Genomic DNA, 22,421 nt, shown 5'->3' on the forward strand with positions numbered 1-22,421 from the left:
TATCTAAGCTTAACGACGGTATTTGGTGTCTTTTATCGCTAAGATTTATTTACAATATCTAACCCTAACGGCGGTATTTAGTGTCTTTTATCGCTAAGATTTATTTACAATATCTAACCCTAACGGCGGTATTTGGTGTCTTTTATCGCTAAGATTTATTTACAATATCTAACCCTAACGGCGGTATTTAGTGTCTTTTATCGCTAAGATTTATTTACAATATCTAACCCTAACGGCGGTATTTGGTGTCTTTTATCGCTAAGATTTATTTACAATATCTAACCCTAACGGCGGTATTTGGTGTCTTTTATCGCTAAGATTTATTTACAATATCTAACCCTAACGGCGGTATTTAGTGTCTTTTATCGCTAAGATTTATTTACAATATCTAACCCTAACGGCGGTATTTGGTGTCTTTTATCGCTAAGATTTATTTACAATATCTAACCCTAACGGCGGTATTTGGTGTCTTTTATCGCTAAGCCTGTTGCGGCTCGTCTTTTTCCGGTATTTGGTGAAAAAAAGAGAAAGAAAATGTCTCCAACTGAGGCCACGCCCTCCTGATGTCTCATGCCGACTTCAGCGAGGAGTGCAAGTCTTACAAGTCGACTCTCTTCTTGCCTGCCAGCACACAACACAACACAACATAACGACACAACACCACACAACACAACACGACACAACATAACACGACACAACATAACACGACACAACGCAACACAACGCGACACAACACAACACGACACGACACAACATAACACGACGCGACACAACACAACATAACGCGACACAACACAACATAACGACACAACACCACACAACACAACACGACACAACACAACACGACACAACACAACGCGACACAACGCGACACAACACAACGCGACACAACACAACATAACACGACACAACGCGACACGACACAAATCCCAACAGAAGAGGACTATGTGTATGAGTGCACGGGAGCACAATGGCGGAGGCCGGCGGTGCTCTTGAAGAACTCCAATCAGAACTCACCTGTCCGGTGTGTTTGGAGCTCTTCCGCCAGCCGGTCATCTTGGAGTGTGGCCACCACTTCTGCCGGGCCTGCATCGCCCAGTGCTGGGAGGCCAAGGCGGACGAACAGGCGACTTGTCCCAAGTGCCGCAAGACTTGCGGCCGCCACCTGCGACCCAACTCTCTGCTGTGCAACGTGGTGGATAGTGTCCGTCGAGCCCGGGCCATGGACGCCGCCGCCGGGGTCTCGCTGCTGCCCGGCTCCGACCACCCGGATGGTCTGCCCGAGGAGCTGGAGGAGCGGGAGGCCGGCTCGAGCATGGGCAGCGTGGCTTCATCCATCGGCCTCTGGCCGCGTCTTTATGGGCCGGACGTGTGCGAGGAGCATGAGGAGAAACTGAAACTTTACTGCGAGGACGACCAGCTGCCCATCTGTCTGGTTTGCGGCATGTCGAGGGACCACAAGACGCACAATGTCATCCCCATCAACGAGGCCTTTGACAACTACAAGGTACCTATTTGCTTCTTGTACTTACACTTAAGTCATCTTTGGAAGAATAATATACTTGAATATACTATTTGCTTCTTGTACTTACACTTAAGTCATCTTTGGAAGAATAATATACTTTAATATACTATTTGCTTCTTGTACTTACACTTAAGTCATCTTTGGAAGAATAATATACTTGAATATACTATTTGCTTCTTGTACTTACACTTAAGTCATCTTTGGAAGAATAATATACTATTTGCTTCTTGTACTTACACTTAAGTCATCTTTGGAAGAATAATATACTTGAATATACTATTTGCTTCTTGTACTTACACAGGCACTTAAGTCATCTTTGGAAGAATAATATACTTTAATATACTATTTGCTTCTTGTACTTACACTTAAGTCATCTTTGGAAGAATAATATACTTGAATATACTATTTGCTTCTTGTACTTAACACAGGCACTTAAGTCATCTTTGGAAGAATAATATACTTTAATATACTATTTGCTTCTTGTACTTACACAGGCACTTAAGTCATCTTTGGAAGAATAATATACTTGAATATACTATTTGCTTCTTGTACTTAACACAGGCACTTAAGTCATCTTTGGAAGAATAATATACTTTAATATACTATTTGCTTCTTGTACTTACACTTAAGTCATCTTTGGAAGAATAATATACTTGAATATACTATTTGCTTCTTGTACTTACACTTAAGTCATCTTTGGAAGAATAATATACTTGAATATACTATTTGCTTCTTGTACTTACACTTAAGTCATCTTTGGAAGAATAATATACTTGAATATACTATTTGCTTCTTGTACTTACACTTAAGTCATCTTTGGAAGAATAATATACTTGAATATACTATTTGCTTCTTGTACTTACACAGGCACTTAAGTCATCTTTGGAAGAATAATATACTTTAATATACTATTTGCTTCTTGTACTTACACTTAAGTCATCTTTGGAAGAATAATATACTTGAATATACTATTTGCTTCTTGTACTTAACACAGGCACTTAAGTCATCTTTGGAAGAATAATATACTTTAATATACTATTTGCTTCTTGTACTTACACAGGCACTTAAGTCATCTTTGGAAGAATAATATACTTTAATATACTATTTGTGTGTGAATGTGAGTGTGAATGTTGTCTGTCTATCTGTGTTGGCCCTGCGATGAGGTGGCGACTTGTCCAGGGTGTACCCTGCCTTCCGCCCGACTAGCTGAGATAGGCGCCAGCGCCCCCCGCGACCCCAAAAGGGAATAAGCGGTAGTAAATGGATGGATGGATACTATTTGCTTCTTGTACTTACACAGGCACTTAAGTCATCTTTGGAAGAATAACATACTTTAATATACTATTTGCTTCTTGTCCTTACACAGGCACTTAAGTCATCTTTGGAAGAATAATATACTTTAATACACTATTTGCTTCTTGTACTTACACAGGCACTTAAGTCATCTTTGGAAGAATAATATACTTTAATATACTATTTGCTTCTTGTACTTACACAGGCACTTAAGTCATCTTTGGAAGAATAATATACTTTAATATACTATTTGCTTCTTGTACTTACACAGGCACTTAAGTCATCTTTGGAAGAATAATATACTTTAATATACTATTTGCTTCTTGTACTTAACACAGGCACTTAAGTCATCTTTGGAAGAATAATATACTTTATTTGTACAAAAAACACTTTACATTGAGCCAACAACCTCAAAGTGCTACAGTGTATTAAAAAATAGAATAAAAATAAATAAAAGTAAGCGGTAGAAAATGGATGGATGGATGAATAAAACTAAAAACTATCCATCCACCTTCTTCTGCATATCCGAGGTCGGGTCACGGGGGCAGCAGCCCAAGCAAGGAAGCCCAGACTTCCCCCTCCCCAGCCACTTCGCCCAGCATTTCCCGGGAGATCCCGAGGTGTTCCCAGGCCAGCCGGGAGACATAGTCTACCCAAAGTGGACAGGGACAGTGTGGCTGTGCCAGCGACCTAAAGGTTGCTGGTTCAATCCCCTCTTTCTACCATCCTAGTCACGTCCATTGTGTCCTTGAACAAGACACTTCACCCTTGCTCCTGATGGGTCCTGGTTAGCGCCTTGCATGGCAGCTCCCACCATCAGTGTGTGAACGTGTGTGTGAATGTGGAAATAGCGTCAAAGCGCTTTGAGTTCCTTGAAAAAAGGTAGAAAAGCGCTATACTTTGTGTCCTGGGTCTTTACCGTGGCCTCCTAAAGAAAGAAAATAAAAACTAGAACAACCTAATAGCTAAAACTATCACAAATATAGCTTTAAAAAAAAGTTTTTTAAGTCTTTTTTAAAAGCATCCACAGTCTGTGGTACCCTCAAGTGGTCAGGGAGAGCGTTCCACAGCCTGGGAGCGGCGGAGCAGAAAGCCCGCTCTCCCATAGTTCCGAGCTTTGTCCTCGGAGGTTGGAGGAGGTTAGTCCGTCCGGAGCGGAGGTGTCGTTTGAAAGATTTGGGGGTAAGCAATTCCATGGAGGCACTGATGGGTTAGTAGGGAGACTTTGTATTCAACCTGAGTGGAACAGGAAGCCAGTGAAGGGATGGTGTGATGTGCTCGTATTTCCACACTCTCGTCAGGATCCTATCAGCAGTGTTTTGTAAGTACTGCAGCTTCTGGATGTTCTTGCGAGGGATCCCGACAAGAAGTGAGTTGCAGTAGTCTAGCCTGGAGGAGACAAAGGCGTATTTGTATTGCATTTACACCAGGGGCGTTAAACCTACGGCCCGTGGGCCGCATCAGGCCCACAAACAGTTTTTTTTCCGGCCCGCGTGATGAGTTTGCTTAGTATAAAAATGATCTGCTTTTTTTTCATGTAAGAAACTGCTGTTCTAAATGTGCCCACTGGATGTCACTATAGCAATTCTGTTAGGCAAGCAAAGGGCCAAGCAAGATGTACACAGGAAAGCAGGCCTTGGCAATTATTTTGACTCGGGTGGCCAAATTTAGAGAAAAAAATGTTTCTAGGGACCGGTATATATATTTTTAGGAACACTAATACAAAACCTCACAATATTTTTTTTATTTTCCTGACGGAACTCTCCTGAAAGAATCAATATCGTACTATCTGTCTGATTGAATGCTAAAAACGTTATGACAGATCGCCTTAAAAAACGGACTGGAATTCTACATTTTTTACTGAATGAGATACCCAGAATTGACAATATTAACTATGAAGAATTAAACACTGAATATTGACAAAATATGATCACACCCCCTCTTGGTCGACATATTTTACAATCAAGCGAAACGCAACAAACACAGCAAAATATGAACGCGAATGGTAAAAAAAACAAAACACCTACAATCTGATATATGTTATATATCACTAAGCTTTACCACTTTGTTGTAAAAATCTCCTTCCGCGTCTGTCCCTGACACCCACATTTCAGGCTGGCTCGTTGGAAACACTGTGGAAACACTGCTTGGTGCCTCATCTCAGCTGCTGTGACTTAGATGACCACAGTAACTCATTAGATGACCATAGTAACTCATTAGATGACCACAGTAACTAATTAGAAAACCATAGTAACTCATTAGATGACCATAGTAGCTAATTAGATGACCATAGTAACTAATTAGATGACCATAGTAACTCATTAGATTACCATTGTAACTCATTAGATGACCATAGTAACTAATTAGGTGACCATAGTAACTAATTAGATGACCATAGTAACTTATTAGATGACCATAGTAACTCATTAGATAACCATAGTAACTCATTAGATGACCATAGTAACTCGTTAGATGACCATAGTAACTCATTACATGACCATAGTATCTCATTAGATGACCATAGTAACTCGTTAGATGACCATAGTAACTCATTACATGACCATAGTATCTCATTAGATGACCATAGTAACTCGTTAGATGACCATAGTAACTCATTACGTGACCATAGTAACTCATTAGATGACCATAGTAACTCATTAGATGACCACAGTAACTCATTAGATGACCATAGTAGCTAATTAGATGACCATAGTAACTAATTAGATGACCATAGTAACTCATTAGATTACCATTGTAACTCATTAGATGACCATAGTAACTCATTAGATGACCATAGTAACTCATTAGATGACCACAGTAACTAATTAGAAAACCATAGTAACTCATTAGATGACCATAGTAGCTAATTAGATGACCATAGTAACTAATTAGATGACCATAGTAACTCATTAGATTACCATTGTAACTCATTAGATGACCATAGTAACTAATTAGATGACCATAGTAACTAATTAGATGACCATAGTAACTTATTAGATGACCATAGTAACTCATTAGATAACCATAGTAACTCATTAGATGACCATAGTAACTCATTAGATGACCATAGTAACTAATTAGATGACCATAGTAACTTATTAGATGACCATAGTAACTCATTAGATGACCATAGTAACTCATTAGATGACCATAGTAACTCATTAGATGACCATAGTAACTCATTAGATGACCATAGTAACTCATTAGATGACCATAGCAACTCATTAGATGACCATAGCAACTCATTAGATGACCATAGTAACTCATTAGATAACCATAGTAACTCATTAGATGACCATAGTAACTAATTAGATGACCATAGTAACTCATTAGATGACCATAGTAACTCATTAGATGACCATAGCAACTCATTAGATGACCATAGCAACTCATTAGATAACCATAGTAACTCATTAGATAACCATAGTAACTCATTAGATGACCATAGTAACTCATTAGATGACCATAGTAACTCATTAGATGACCATAGTAACTAATTAGATGACCATAGTAACTCATTAGATGACCATAGTAACTCATTAGATGACCATAGTAACTAATTAGATGACCATAGTAACTCATTAGATGACCATAGCAACTCATTAGATGACCATAGTAACTAATTAGATGACCATAGTAACTCATTAGATGACCATAGCAACTCATTAGATGACCATAGTAACTAATTAGATGACCATAGTAACTAATTAGATGACCATAGCAACTAATTAGATTAACATAGTAACTTATTAGATGACCATAGTAACTTATTAGATGACCATAGTAACTCATTAGATGACCATAGTAACTCATTAGATGACCATAGTAACTCATTAGATGACCATAGTAACTCATTAGATGACCATAGTAACTCATTAGATGACCATAGTAACTCATTAGATGACCATAATAACTCATTAGATGACCATAGTAACTCATTAGATGACCATAGTAACTCATTAGATGACCATAGTAACTCATTAGATGACCATAGTAACTCATTAGATGACCATAGTAACTCATTAGATGACCATAGCAACTCATTAGATGACCATAGCAACTCATTAGATGACCATAGTAACTAATTAGATGACCATAGTAACTAATTAGATGACCATAGCAACTAATTAGATTAACATAGTAACTTATTAGATGACCATAGTAACTAATTAGATGACCATAGTAACTCATTAGATGACCATAGTAACTCATTAGATGACCATAGTAACTCATTAGATGACCATAGTAACTCATTACATGACCATAGTAACTCATTAGATGACCATAGTAACTCATTAGATGACCATAATAACTCATTAGATGACCATAATAACTCATTAGATGACCATAGTAACTAGTATATCATGCATAAGTGCAAATTCCAAACATTGTAATACTTTGTATACTGTATTTCCTTGAATAGCCGCCTGGGCGCTAATTGATTTAAAACCTTCTCACTCCTGCGCTTATTCAAAGTGTGCGGTAAAAGTAAGCAGGCGCTAATCATTTTAAAACCTCTTCTCACTCCTGCGCTTGCCAATGGCATGCAGTAAAAAATTGAGTGTGATAAAATAACTAAATAATAAAAAATTATTCTGCGTTCGCGGCCTGGTGTTTGGGGACCACTGTTCTACAACATGTCATCGCGCCCACTTTTACACCATGCTGTCTGCGTGCCGGCCGGATGCATGCATTTCGCTGCTTCTTGTACAAGATTGCAATGCATACTTGTTCAACAACCATACCTTTTACACTGATGGTTGTGATATAAACAACTTTAAAACTCTTACTAATATGCACCACACTCTGTGAACCCACACGAAACACATTTCTGGAGAGCATTGGCTCTGTGGCACATTATAAACGCAGCATGGGGATTACCCATAATGCCGTGCATCCGTGATTCTTGGATATATTATACACGCGCACCCAACCCCGGCCACCTCAACCAACGAACAGAGGGGGGTGGAGGGGGGCGGGGTTGGGTGCCCATGTATAATATATCCAATAGTCACGGATGCACGGCATTATGGGTAATCCCTATGCTGCGTTTATAATGTGCCACGGAGCCAATACTCTCCAGAAATGTGTTTGCTATTCTTATTTGGTTAGGGTTCACAGAGTGTGGCACATATTAGTAAGAGTGTTAAAATTGTTTTATATCACAACCATCAGTGTGATCTGTATGGCTGTGGAACAAGACCCCTGCTTTACACACGGTAAAAGCAAAAAAAACTCCACCGTTTAGAAAATAATGGCAGGAGAAGCGTAACTTGTGACGTCACAAATTTGACCCGGTGGTAAAAGTAAGCATGCGCTTATTAATCTGGTGAGTGACTTTTACCCGGCAGTAATACAAGGCAGGTGCATTTGACATGTCCGGCGGTCGTTCAAGGAAATACGGTAGTTCAAGACTAGGACTCCCACAATATTATGCTAGATCCATTCGCGTGCGCTCCTCTCTACAGTTTCCCATTGTCCCATTGGGTTGAGTTTTTCCTTGCCCTGATGTGGGCTCTGAACCGAGGATGTCGTTGTGGCTTGTGCAGCCCTTTGAGACACTTGTGATTTAGGTCTATACAAATAAACATTGATTGAAGACTTACGGCCATTTGAAAACATCATTGTACATCATAATGGCAGCTACAGTTTATATTTTAAAGCTCCCCAAAAATTTGGGGGGAATATTCGGCGGGCCAGATTGAGAAGTTTAAGGGGCCTCATGTGGCCCCCCCGGGCTTTAATTTGCCCAGATCCGTAGTAAAGGGTGACCGTGGCTCCTCTTCCTTGCCCCAAAATGTGTCTGTCAAACACAAGACAGCGTATTTCCTTGAATTGCCGCTGGGCATATAGTATGCGCCTGCCTTGAAATACTGCCGGGTCAAACTCGCTTCGCAAAATAATTAGTGCATGCTTAGTATTACCGCCGGGTCAAACTCGTGACGTCACGAGTGACGCTTCCCCTGTCATCATTTTCAAAATAGAGGAGGCTGTTTTCAATACCGGTAATTTGAAATCGCATAAAGGGAATAAGATTATGAGCTATTCAGTAGGATTTAAGGTACAAGCTATTGAATACCGGTATGCTAAAAAGAACTGTAAGCAGCTACGTTTTATCAATATACCGGTACCTGTGGAGAGGTGGAGCTGACGGTCCGACACACAGGCAGGGCACGCTGGAGCACGGTCCAAGATGGCGGCGAGGAGACGGCAAGCGAGCGGAGAGGAGGACCGGAAGAGCGACCTGGACTGAGGTTTTATTGAAAAATAAACAAAGTCAAACTGCTCAAGCCATGTCCTTCCTTGGTGGTCCTGGGAACCCGCAAGACGACGGCTTGAGACCGTCACAATACCGTAACTGTGTGTGTCCAATATGAGTCATTAAATGACTCCCGCCTCCTGGTGGTAGAGGGCGCTAGTGATCCTTCTTGCGACTACCCGGCTGCAGAAGAAGTGACTGAGTGACGTGATATGTGCTGGGACGGATATGACGGACCTTCTGATAGCAGTTTTCGAAAATGGACTTTCAATCGAAGCAGCAGGCAATAAAGGAAGATCTCCATCGGAAAGTGTAGCTGCCATTATGATGTGCACTCATGTTTTATAATGACCGTAAGTCTTCAACTATACTAAGTCTTTTAATGCTTGGAATCTGTGCTTTTGCATGATATACTAGTTACTATGCTCATCTAATTAGTTACTATGGTCATCTAATTAGTTACTATGCTCATCTAATTAGTTACTATGCTCATCTAATTAGTTACTATGTTCATCTGCTTAGTTACTATGGTCATCTAATGAGTTACTATGCTCATCTAATGAGTTACTATGGTCATCTAATGAGTTACTATGGTCATCTGATTAGTTACTATGGTCATCTGATTAGTTACTATGGTCATCTAATTAGTTACTATGGTCATCTAATTAGTTACTATGCTCATCTAATTAGTTACTATGCTCATCTAATTAGTTACTATGCTCATCTAATTAGTTACTATGCTCATCTAATTAGTTACTATGTTCATCTGATTAGTTACTATGGTCATCTAATTAGTTACTATGCTCATCTAATTAGTTACTATGTTCATCTGATTAGTTACTATGGTCATCTAATGAGTTACTATGCTCATCTAATGAGTTACTATGGTCATCTAATGAGTTACTATGGTCATCTGATTAGTTACTATGGTCATCTAATTAGTTACTATGGTCATCTAATTAGTTACTATGCTCATCTAATTAGTTACTATGCTCATCTAATTAGTTACTATGTTCATCTGATTAGTTACTATGCTCATCTAATTAGTTACTATGCTCATCTAATGAGTTACTATGGTCATCTAATGAGTTACTATGGTCATCTGATTAGTTACTATGGTCATCTAATTAGTTACTATGGTCATCTAATTAGTTACTATGCTCATCTAATTAGTTACTATGCTCATCTAATTAGTTACTATGTTCATCTGATTAGTTACTATGCTCATCTAATTAGTTACTATGCTCATCTAATTAGTTACTATGCTCATCTAATTAGTTACTATGTTCATCTGATTAGTTACTATGGTCATCTAATTAGTTACTATGCTCATCTAATTAGTTACTATGTTCATCTGATTAGTTACTATGGTCATCTAATGAGTTACTATGCTCATCTAATGAGTTACTATGGTCATCTAATGAGTTACTATGGTCATCTGATTAGTTACTATGGTCATCTAATTAGTTACTATGGTCATCTAATTAGTTACTATGCTCATCTAATTAGTTACTATGCTCATCTAATTAGTTACTATGTTCATCTGATTAGTTACTATGCTCATCTAATTAGTTACTATGCTCATCTAATTAGTTACTATGTTCATCTGATTAGTTACTATGCTCATCTGATTAGTTACTATGGTCATCTAATTAGTTACTATGCTCATCTAATTAGTTACTATGCTCATCTAATGAGTTACTATGGTCATCTAATTAGATACTATGGCTATCTAATTAGTTACTATGGTCATCTAATTAGTTACTATGGTCATCTAATTAGATACTATGGCTATCTAATTAGTTACTATGGTCATCTAATTAGATAGTATGGTCATCTAATTAGTTACTATGCTCATCTAATTAGTTACTATGTTCATCTGCTTAGTTACTATGGTCATCTAATGAGTTACTATGCTCACCAAATGAGTTACTATGGTCATCTAATGAGTTACTATGGTCATCTGATTAGTTACTATGGTCATCTGATTAGTTACTATGGTCATCTAATTAGTTACTATGCTCATCTAATTAGTTACTATGCTCATCTAATTAGTTACTATGCTCATCTAATTAGTTACTATGCTCATCTAATTAGTTACTATGTTCATCTGATTAGTTACTATGGTCATCTAATTAGTTACTATGCTCATCTAATTAGTTACTATGTTCATCTGATTAGTTACTATGGTCATCTAATGAGTTACTATGCTCATCTAATGAGTTACTATGGTCATCTAATGAGTTACTATGGTCATCTGATTAGTTACTATGGTCATCTAATTAGTTACTATGGTCATCTAATTAGTTACTATGCTCATCTAATTAGTTACTATGCTCATCTAATTAGTTACTATGTTCATCTGATTAGTTACTATGCTCATCTAATGAGTTACTATGGTCATCTAATGAGTTACTATGGTCATCTGATTAGTTACTATGCTCATCTGATTAGTTACTATGCTCATCTGATTAGTTACTATGGTCATCTAATTAGTTACTATGCTCATCTAATTAGTTACTATGCTCATCTAATGAGTTACTATGGTCATCTAATTAGATACTATGGCTATCTAATTAGATACTATGGCTATCTAATTAGTTACTATGGTCATCTAATTAGTTACTATGGTCATCTAATTAGATACTATGGCTATCTAATTAGTTACTATGGTCATCTAACTAGTTACTATGGTCATCGAATTAGTTACTATGGTCATCTAATTAGTTACTATGGTCATGTCATTAGTTATTATGTCCATCTCATTAGTTATTATGGTCATCTAATTAGATAGTATGGTAATCTAACTAGTTACTATGGTCATCTAATTAGTTACTATGGTCATCTAATTAGTTACTATGGTCATCTAATGAGTTACTATGGTCATCTAATTAGTTACTATGGTCATCTAATTAGATACTATGGTCATCTAATTAGTTACTATGGTCATCTAATGAGTTACTATGGTCATCTAAGTCAGTGGTCCCCAACCACCGGGCCCGATTGGTACTGCAGAATAATTTTTTATTCATTTTTATTAAAAAAAATAAAAAATAAATAATTTTTATTTTTTTATTTATTTTTTATTAAATCAACATAAAAACACAATATACACTTACAATTCGTGCACCAACCACAAAAACCTCCCTTTATCTTGACAAAGGAAAAAAAAAGGACTCCCCCCTCTCTAGTTTTGTCCCATTTGTTTGTTCTCCATTTGTAACAGAACAGTGAATAAATAAATAAGTGAATACATTAATGTACAATAAGTAAGTAAACAAATACTAAATACATGAATATTAGACATACACACAATAATTAAAGTTATCGAAATTAAATAGTAAAGTGATATATGGTTCACCTTGGACAGGGGTCGGCAACCAAAACATTGAAAGAGCCATATTGGGCCAAAAATACAAAAAACAAATCTGTCTGGAGCCGCAAAAAATGAAAAGCCGTATATAAGTCTTAGAATGAAGGCAATACATGATGTAAGTGTCTATATTACCTATATTAGCCTACTATCAAAATGACTAAGTGTCGCAGGCTGAGGCAAATCTTCATTGACAGAAATTTTGAAATTTTATATTTATTCCACACATTTTTACAACACAAGAAACCATTAAATCAGAAGGTAAGATAATTCCTGGAAATTCCTATCATTTGAAATTGTTTTTGGAAATATTCGACATCGTGTCATCCGGACCAAACGGGAAGCGAACCATCCAGACTGTTATCCATGCAAAGTTGAAAAGCCAGCATGTGTGATGGTATGGGGGTGCATTAGTGCCCAAGGCACATCTGTGAAGGCACCATTAATGCTGAAAGGTACATACAGCTTTTGGAACAACATATGCTGCCATCTAAGCACCGTCTTTTTCATGGACGCCCCTGCTTATTTCAGCAAGACAATGCCAGGCCACATTCAGCACATGTTACAATGGAAAATGTGTGGCGCGTTATGAAGCGTAAAATAGGACAGCGGAGACCCCGGACTGTTGAAGGACTGAAGCTCTACATAAAACAAGAATGGGACTGAATTCTACTTTCAAAGCTTCAACAATTAGTTTCCTCAGTTCCCAAACGTTTATTGAGTGTTGTTAAAAGAAAAGGTGATTAACACAGTGGTGAACATGCCCTTTCCCAACTACTTTGGCACGTGTTGCAGCCATGAAATTGTAAGTTAATTATTATTTTCCCCAAAAAATAAAGTTTATCAGTTTGAACATCAAATATGTTGTCTTTGTAGTGCATTCAATTGAATATGGCTTGAAAGGGATTTGCAAATCATTGTATTCCGTTGATATTTACATCTAACATAATTTCCCAACTCATATGGAAACGGGGTTTGTAGTACTGGGTTTAATTTCCTTGCTTGGGCCCTGGTGTGGTGCAATAACACCAGACTAAAATACACTCCCATGACTTAAATGCAGTATTGTCTATTTGAGCATATCCAAATGAAAAGGGGTGTTGTATTCCTCTCCAAATGAAAACCTGTCCTACTTGTGTGATTGCACACACATTGCTGTAACAACTTTGTGTGGAGACTTTCATAAACTGTGGCATGGTTGGAATTTATTTTTTTGCTTTGTGTGGAGACTTTCATAAACTGTGGCATGGTTGGAATTTATTTTTTTGCTCTTGGCCGCCTTTGGTAGCAGTTTGTTTTTTGACAAGAATTCACCATGCCAGTGTGAGAACTCAAAACTACTCAGTCTGTTTAAAAGGTGCTTTACTGGACTTTTGTTTGACTTTCCGGGTCTAAGACTTCAATAAGTGGAGGGCCTCTGTCTTATTAGTCCCATTTAAGGTTGAGGAGAAAAGCAGTGAGCTCATCTTTTGATTTTAATCTTGTTTTTCTCCACTGCAGGATAAGCTGTCCGTGGCTCTGGAGAGAGTTCAGCTCCAGTCAGAGGATGCCTCACTTTTCCAAAAACAAACCAATGAGAAAATCCTTCTCATCAAGGTATACGTCTTTGTTTGCGTTGTGTAGTCATGTGCAAGTCTGGGGGAGAGAAAAAAAACGGAACTAGAAATTCTGCTTTTGCAATACGCCACCGTTAACTTCAAAACATTCAACAAGACGTCTGACAACATATGATTACGCAAGGATTGAAATACCTCCCGATCGCACAGCACAGGGACACTTTGAACTAGAGTCCCTTGCACTGCAAAAAGTGAAATCTAAGTAAGATGAAATATCTCAAATAAGGGTGATATTTGCTTATTTTCTGTCTGATAAGATCATTCTTCTCACTAAGCAGATTTTATGTTGGAGTCTTTTACTTGTTTTAAGGGTGTTGGTCCTAGATGATCTCAGTGAGATATTACAGACCCCGAGAGTAACAAGCGGTCGCCTTGTTGCCTTTCCATTAAGAAAAATAAACTAGTTTTTAGTGTAAGTTTGCTGGTTTCAAGAAATGTAATGTTATGTCAAGATAATGGCACCAGGATTTACTTCATTTAAGAATACTTTTCAACATACTGAGAAAAAAGGTCTCATATTTGTTTTTTCTACCAAGAAAAGTGCACTTGTTTTTAGTGAAAATATTTATTTCAAGGTATTTTGGGGTTCATTGAGGTTGGCTAATTTTACTTGTTTTGGAAAGTATTGACAAGCCAAATTTTCTTGTTCTATTGGCAGATAATGTTGCTCAGTTCAAGTAAAATACACCTCATTTTTGTCTTTTTTTCTCTGTTTTTGAACACTTACTTTTTGCAGTGTGCAAGATACAAATGGCTGCCGAGACATGCTGCACCGGGGGTGGTGCACAGACACGTCATGTCATGTTTGTCTTTCTCACACAGACACATTTAGAGAGCTCGCATGCCTAACAAGCTGCACAGAGGCTTTTTCCACTGCCGTTCGAAATAGAGCTGTGTGCGTGTGTGTTGAACACAGATATGACAGGAGCTTGTTTACAAGGTTGTTGCATCAGATAAGGCCATGTGCTTGTATCAATACAGTCAACTTAGGCGCTTCATTCCTCCTTTTAACACTGGAAACGTCTCACATTGAAATGAAATTGAAATCGATTTGATTGGAGCGTGCCCCCAATAGCAGCAGTTCTAACATGAAACGTGCCTTCAAAAATCAAAAAAATTGTACATGTATTAAAAACCAGTGTTGGTGCTAGGAACTTTTTAAAATGGGGTCCCAGGGGCCCCATCACGTCATTAAAATGGGGTGCCACAGTGAATTTTTGTAAGCGTTTTGAAAGGAGGGGAATGATTGATGGATTAATACTTTTATTAGTAGATTGCACAGTACAGTACATATTCCGTACAATTGACCACTAAATGGTAACACCCCAATAAGTTTTTCAACTTGTTTAAGTCGGGGCCCACATTAGTCAATTCATGGTACAAATAAATACTATCAGCATAATACAGTCATCACACAAGTTAATCATCATAGTATATACATTGAATTATTTACATTATTTTCAATCCGGGGGGTGGGATGTGGAGCTTTGGTTGATATCAGTACTTCAGTCATCAACAATTGCATCAACGGAGAAATGGACATTGAAACAGTGTAGGTGTGACTTAGTAGGATATGTACAGCCAGCAGAGAACATAGTGAGTTCACATAGCATAAGAACAAGTATATACATTAGAAGTACATTTGATTATTTACATTAGGTTATTTATAATCCGGGGAGATGGGATGTGAATGGAGGAGGGTATTAGTAAAGGGTTGAAGTTGCCTGGAGGTGTTGTTTTAGAGCGCTTTTGAAGGAGGATAGAGATGCACTTACTTTTACACCTGTTGGGAGTGCATTCCACATTGATGTGGCATAGAAAGAGAATGAGTTAAGACCTAAGTTAGATGGGAATCTGGGTTTAACGTGGTTTGTGGAGCTCCCCCTGGTGTTGTGGTTATGGCGGTCATTTACGTTAAGGAAGTAGTTTGACATGTACTTGGGTATCAGGGAGGTGTAGCGGATTTTCTCGACCAGGCTCAGTGCAAGTTGTTTTACTCTGTCCTCCACCCTGAGCCAGCCCACTTTGGAGAAGTGGGTAGGAGTGAGGTGTGATCTGGGGTGGAGGTCTAAAAGTAACCGGACTAGCTTCTTCTGGGATGTTTGGAGTCTAGATTTGAGGGTTTTGGAGGTGCTGGGGTACCAGGAGGTGCAAGCGTAATCGAAGAAGGGTTGAATGAGAGTTCCCGCTAGAATCTTCATGGTGCTTTTGTTGACCAGAGAGGAGATTCTGTAGAGGAATCTGGTTCTTTGGTTGACCTTTTTGATGACCTTGGGTGCCATTTTATCACAGGAAAGATTAGCCTCTAGAATGGAAGCTAGGTAGGTGATCTCATCCTTCCTGGTGATAACAATGTCACCCACTTTTATAGTCAAGTCACTGACTTTAAGAAGGTTGATGTGGGACCCAAATAGGATGGATTCCCTTTTACCTAAGTGTATGGATAGCTTGTTGTCAGCGAGCCAGGTGCAAATATTGAGGAGTTCAGCACTGAGAATTTTTTCCACCTGTGACTTGTCCTTGCCGGATACCAGCAGGGCTGAGTCATCCGCAAACAGGAACAATTCACAGTGGCATGCTGATGGCATGTCATTTACCTATATTAACAACAGTAAAGGTCCTAGTATACTGCCTAGGGGGACTCCACAGCTTACTGAGAGGGGAGGGGATACCTGTAGCACCTGTTTCCTCCCCTCCGAAGTAAGATTGCATCCAGCTCCATGAGGTTTTATCCAATCCGATTGCTCAGAGCTTATCCAACAGTATAGCGTGGTTAACCGTGTCAAAGGCCTTCTGAATGTCCAGCATGACCATGCCGCAGTATTTATAATGTCCAGCATGACCATGCCGCAGTATTTATAATGTCCAGCATGACCAGCAGTATTTATAATGTCCAGCATGACCAGCAGTATTTATAATGTCCAGCATGACCATGCCGCAGTATTTATAATGTCCAGCATGTCCAGCAGTATTTATAATGTCCAGCATGACCATGCCGCAGTATTTATAATGTCCAGCATGACCAGCAGTATTTATAATGTCCAGCATGACTGTGCCGCAGTATTTATAATGTCCAGCATGACCAGCAGTATTTATAATGTCCAGCATGACCATGCCGCAGTATTTATAATGTCCAGCATGTCCAGCAGTATTTATAATGTCCAGCATGACCATGCCGCAGTATTTATAATGTCCAGCATGACCAGCAGTATTTATAATGTCCAGCATGACCATGCCGCAGTATTTATAATGTCCAGCATGACCAGCAGTATTTATAATGTCCAGCATGACCAGCAGTATTTATAATGTCCAGCATGACCATGCCGCAGTATTTATAATGTCCAGCATGTCCAGCAGTATTTATAATGTCCAGCATGACCATGCCGCAGTATTTATAATGTCCAGCATGACCATGCCGCAGTATTTATAATGTCCAGCATGACCACGCCACAGTATTTATAATGTCCAGCATGACCAGCAGTATTTATAATGTCCAGCATGACCGTGCCGCAGTATTTATAATGTCCAGCATGACCGTGCCGCAGTATTTATAATGTCCAGCATGACCGTGCCGCAGTATTTATAATGTCCAGCATGACCAGCAGTATTTATAATGTCCAGCATGACCAGCAGTATTTATAATGTCCAGCATGACCGTGCCGCAGTATTTATAATGTCCAGCATGACCGTGCCGCAGTATTTATAATGTCCAGCATGACCGTGCCGCAGTATTTATAATGTCCAGCATGACCAGCAGTATTTATAATGTCCAGCATGACCGTGCCGCAGTATTTATAATGTCCAGCATGACCGTGCCGCAGTATTTATAATGTCCAGCATGACCGTGCCGCAGTATTTATAATGTCCAGCATGACCATGCCACAGTATTTATAATGTCCAGCATGACCAGCAGTATTTATAATGTCCAGCATGACCGTGCCGCAGTATTTATAATGTCCAGCATGTCCAGCAGTATTTATAATGTCCAGCATGACCATGCCGCAGTATTTATAATGTCCAGCATGACCGTGCCACAGTATTTATAATGTCCAGCATGACCATGCCGCAGTATTTATAATGTCCAGCATGACCGTGCCGCAGTGTTTATAATGTCCAGCATGACCGTGCCGCAGTATTTATAATGTCCAGCATGACCGTGCCGCAGTATTTATAATGTCCAGCATGACCGTGCCGCAGTATTTATAATGTCCAGCATGACCGTGCCGCAGTATTTATAATGTCCAGCATGACCGTGCCGCAGTATTTATAATGTCCAGCATGTCCAGCAGTATTTATAATGTCCAGCATGACCGTGCCGCAGTATTTATAATGTCCAGCATAACCGTGCCGCAGTATTTATAATGTCCAGCATGACCGTGCCGCAGTATTTATAATGTCCAGCATGACCGTGCCGCAGTATTTATAATGTCCAGCATGTCCAGCAGTATTTATAATGTCCAGCATGACCGTGCCGCAGTATTTATAATGTCCAGCATGACCGTGCCGCAGTATTTATAATGTCCAGCATGTCCAGCAGTATTTATAATGTCCAGCATGACCTTGCCGCAATATTTATAATGTCCAGCATGACCATGCCGCAGTATTTATAATGTCCAGCATGACCAGCAGTATTTATAATGTCCAGCAGTATTTATAATGTCCAGCATGACCAGCAGTATTTATAATGTCCAGCATGACCAGCAGTATTTATAATGTCCAGCATGACCAGCAGTATTTATAATGTCCAGCATGACCGTGCCGCAGTATTTATAATGTCCAGCATGACCGTGCCGCAGTATTTATAATGTCCAGCATGACCGTGCCGCAGTATTTATAATGTCCAGCATGACCGTGCCGCAGTATTTATAATGTCCAGCATGACCAGCAGTATTTATAATGTCCAGCATGACCGTGCCGCAGTATTTATAATGTCCAGCATGACCGTGCCGCAGTATTTATAATGTCCAGCATGACCGTGCCGCAGTATTTATAATGTCCAGCATGACCATGCCACAGTATTTATAATGTCCAGCATGACCAGCAGTATTTATAATGTCCAGCATGACCGTGCCGCAGTATTTATAATGTCCAGCATGTCCAGCAGTATTTATAATGTCCAGCATGACCATGCCGCAGTATTTATAATGTCCAGCATGACCGTGCCACAGTATTTATAATGTCCAGCATGTCCAGCAGTATTTATAATGTCCAGCATGACCATGCCGCAGTATTTATAATGTCCAGCATGACCGTGCCGCAGTGTTTATAATGTCCAGCATGACCGTGCCGCAGTATTTATAATGTCCAGCATGACCGTGCCGCAGTATTTATAATGTCCAGCATGACCGTGCCGCAGTATTTATAATGTCCAGCATGACCGTGCCGCAGTATTTATAATGTCCAGCATGACCGTGCCGCAGTATTTATAATGTCCAGCATGTCCAGCAGTATTTATAATGTCCAGCATGACCGTGCCGCAGTATTTATAATGTCCAGCATAACCGTGCCGCAGTATTTATAATGTCCAGCATGACCGTGCCGCAGTATTTATAATGTCCAGCATAACCGTGCCGCAGTATTTATAATGTCCAGCATGACCGTGCCGCAGTATTTATAATGTCCAGCATGACCGTGCCGCAGTATTTATAATGTCCAGCATGTCCAGCAGTATTTATAATGTCCAGCATGACCGTGCCGCAGTATTTATAATGTCCAGCATGACCGTGCCGCAGTATTTATAATGTCCAGCATGTCCAGCAGTATTTATAATGTCCAGCATGACCTTGCCGCAATATTTATAATGTCCAGCATGACCATGCCGCAGTATTTATAATGTCCAGCATGTCCAGCAGTATTTATAATGTCCAGCATGACCTTGCCGCAGTATTTATAATGTCCAGCATGACCATGCCGCAGTATTTATAATGTCCAGCATGACCAGCAGTATTTATAATGTCCAGCAGTATTTATAATGTCCAGCATGACCATGCCGCAGTATTTATAATGTCCAGCATGACCAGCAGTATTTATAATGTCCAGCATGACCAGCAGTATTTATAATGTCCAGCATGACCAGCAGTATTTATAATGTCCAGCATGACCGTGCCGCAGTATTTATAATGTCCAGCATGACCGTGCCGCAGTATTTATAATGTCCAGCATGACCAGCAGTATTTATAATGTCCAGCATGACCATGCCACAGTATTTATAATGTCCAGCATGACCATGCCACAGTATTTATAATGCCCAGCATGACCGTGCCGCAGTATTTATAATGTCCAGCATGACCGTGCCGCAGTATTTATAATGCCCAGCATGACCGTGCCGCAGTATTTATAATGTCCAGCATGTCCAGCAGTATTTCTAATGTCCATCAGTATTTGGTGGCGTCCACCTCATGTTTGATGTGGTCAGTCAGCTAGAGAAGACATGTGTCAGTGGAGTGCTTAGTTCTGAAGCTCGATTGGAATTTGTACATGAGTTTATTAGTAGCAAGGTATCTATCAACCTGTTCATAAACTATTTTTTCCATTACTTTCTAAATGGAAGTGAGAATAGAAACAGGTCGGTAGTTACCAGGTTCTAATGTGCTTCCTTTTTTATAAAGGGGGGTAACCAAACCCAGCCCCAAGTGGAGGAGTTCAAATAGCACAGAGTCTTGTTCACAAGTGAGGTACGAGTGGATGGTGAGGTCGACAGGCGGATCGGAAGACGCTGCATCGATCCGTTGTGGTGAAGAAGGAGCTGAGCCGGAAGGCAAAGCTCTCAATTTACCGGTCGATCTACGTTCCCATCCTCACCTATGGTCATGAGCTTTGGGTCATGACCGAAAGGACAAGATCACGGGCACAAAGTGTGTAGGGCATGTCCGACCGGTAGGAAGCCGCAGGGAAGACCCAGGACACGTTGGGCAGACTATGTCTCCCGGCGGGCCTGGGAATGCCTCGGGATCTGCCGGGAGGAGCTGGACGACGTGGCTGGGGAGAGGGAAGTCTGGGCTTGCTTGCTTAGGCTGCTGCCCCTGTGACCCAATCTCGAATAAGCGAAAGAAGATGGATGGAAAGTAAATAATAACTAAGTAAAACATTCAAAAATAAGAAAACGTGCACATGTCATAATATACAGAACATAAAGAATGTACAAAAAAAGCTACCGTATTTTTCGGATTATAAGTCGTTCCGGAGTATAAGTCGCACCTGCCAAAAATGCATAATAAAGAAGGAAAACAACATAAATACGTCGCACTGGAGTATAAGTCACATTTTGGGAGGAAATGTATTTGATAAAAGCCAACAGCAAGAATAGACTTTTGAAAGACAATTTCAAATAAATAAAGACTAATGAAGAACAGGCTGAATAAGTGTAGGTTATATGAGGCATAAATAAGCAACTGCTATGTTAACCTAACATATTATGGTAAGAGTCATTCAAATAACTATAACATATAGAACATTCTATACCTTTACCAAACTATCTCTCACTTCTAATCCATAAACCCTGTCTAGTCTTTTAAGTGAATGAGCTAAATCATATTATTTGATTTTTTACGGTAATGTGTTAATAATTTCACACAAGTCGCTCCTGAGTATAAGTCGCACTCCCGGCCAAACTATGAAAAAAAACTGCGACTTATAATCGGAAAAATACGTTATTTGTTTGTGGTGTAATGTTGACGCTCAAAATTCCAGGGGTTTGTGAATGTGACAATGCTCCCCATAACTGTCAATGGTACATCATGATTTAGTGCTATAATATTCTTGTTGCTGCGGTGCTAATAATACTTTCATTTAGCACCAAAATGAGGCACCAGTAACTAGTGTGCTTCATTTTTCAGTCTAACTTGCACAGTTTGCGTTGGAACTGGTGCCATTGTGTGACTGGGTCTTGGTGCCCTGTGCTAGTAAAACATACACAGTGTAACATAAAACTGTTTTTACATTACAATTAACATAAAGATTTGATATAAACATGCATTTCATCACAACTAATTCATGTTTCATTAAACAATGTGGTAATAAGTCAATTAATGTATATAACGTGTTTCATGGCCTGGTTTCTGGTCGACCCAGTTTTTGTGAACATTCACCCTTTCTCACTTCTATTTCTGTGCCAAAGTAAACAAATTGGAGGGCAAGTTAGCTAATTGTCCTTTTCCTCTCTGCGTGTTTCACATTCACTGTTAGTTGCTGTAATCAGGAGGGAATGTTCTCTACTTGCTGTAATCAGGAGGGAATGTTCTCTACTTGCTGTAATCAGGAGGGAATGTTCTCTACTTGGTGTAATCCGGAGGGAATGTTCTCTACTTGGTGTAATCCGGAGGGAATGTTCTCTACTTGGTGTAATCAGGAGGGAAT

At 39.5% G+C, this 22,421-nt stretch overlaps 1 protein-coding gene across 1 annotated transcript in view; it reads left to right on the top strand.

Moving 5' to 3' along the window:
* The first annotated feature begins 565 nt into the window (after positions 1-565).
* LOC133552515 (zinc-binding protein A33-like) overlaps positions 566-22,421 on the top strand; it is a 33,106-nt gene continuing 11,250 nt past the window's right edge. Inside the window, exons 1-2 of the mRNA XM_061899732.1 lie at positions 566-1,507; positions 13,951-14,046. Coding sequence (XP_061755716.1) covers positions 971-1,507; positions 13,951-14,046 — 633 coding nt within the window. The 5' untranslated portion in view covers positions 566-970. The remainder of the gene's footprint in view (positions 1,508-13,950; positions 14,047-22,421) is intronic.

This window comes from Nerophis ophidion, linkage group LG05, assembly GCF_033978795.1.
Source record: "Nerophis ophidion isolate RoL-2023_Sa linkage group LG05, RoL_Noph_v1.0, whole genome shotgun sequence".
NCBI classification, from domain to species: Eukaryota; Metazoa; Chordata; class Actinopteri; order Syngnathiformes; family Syngnathidae; genus Nerophis; species Nerophis ophidion.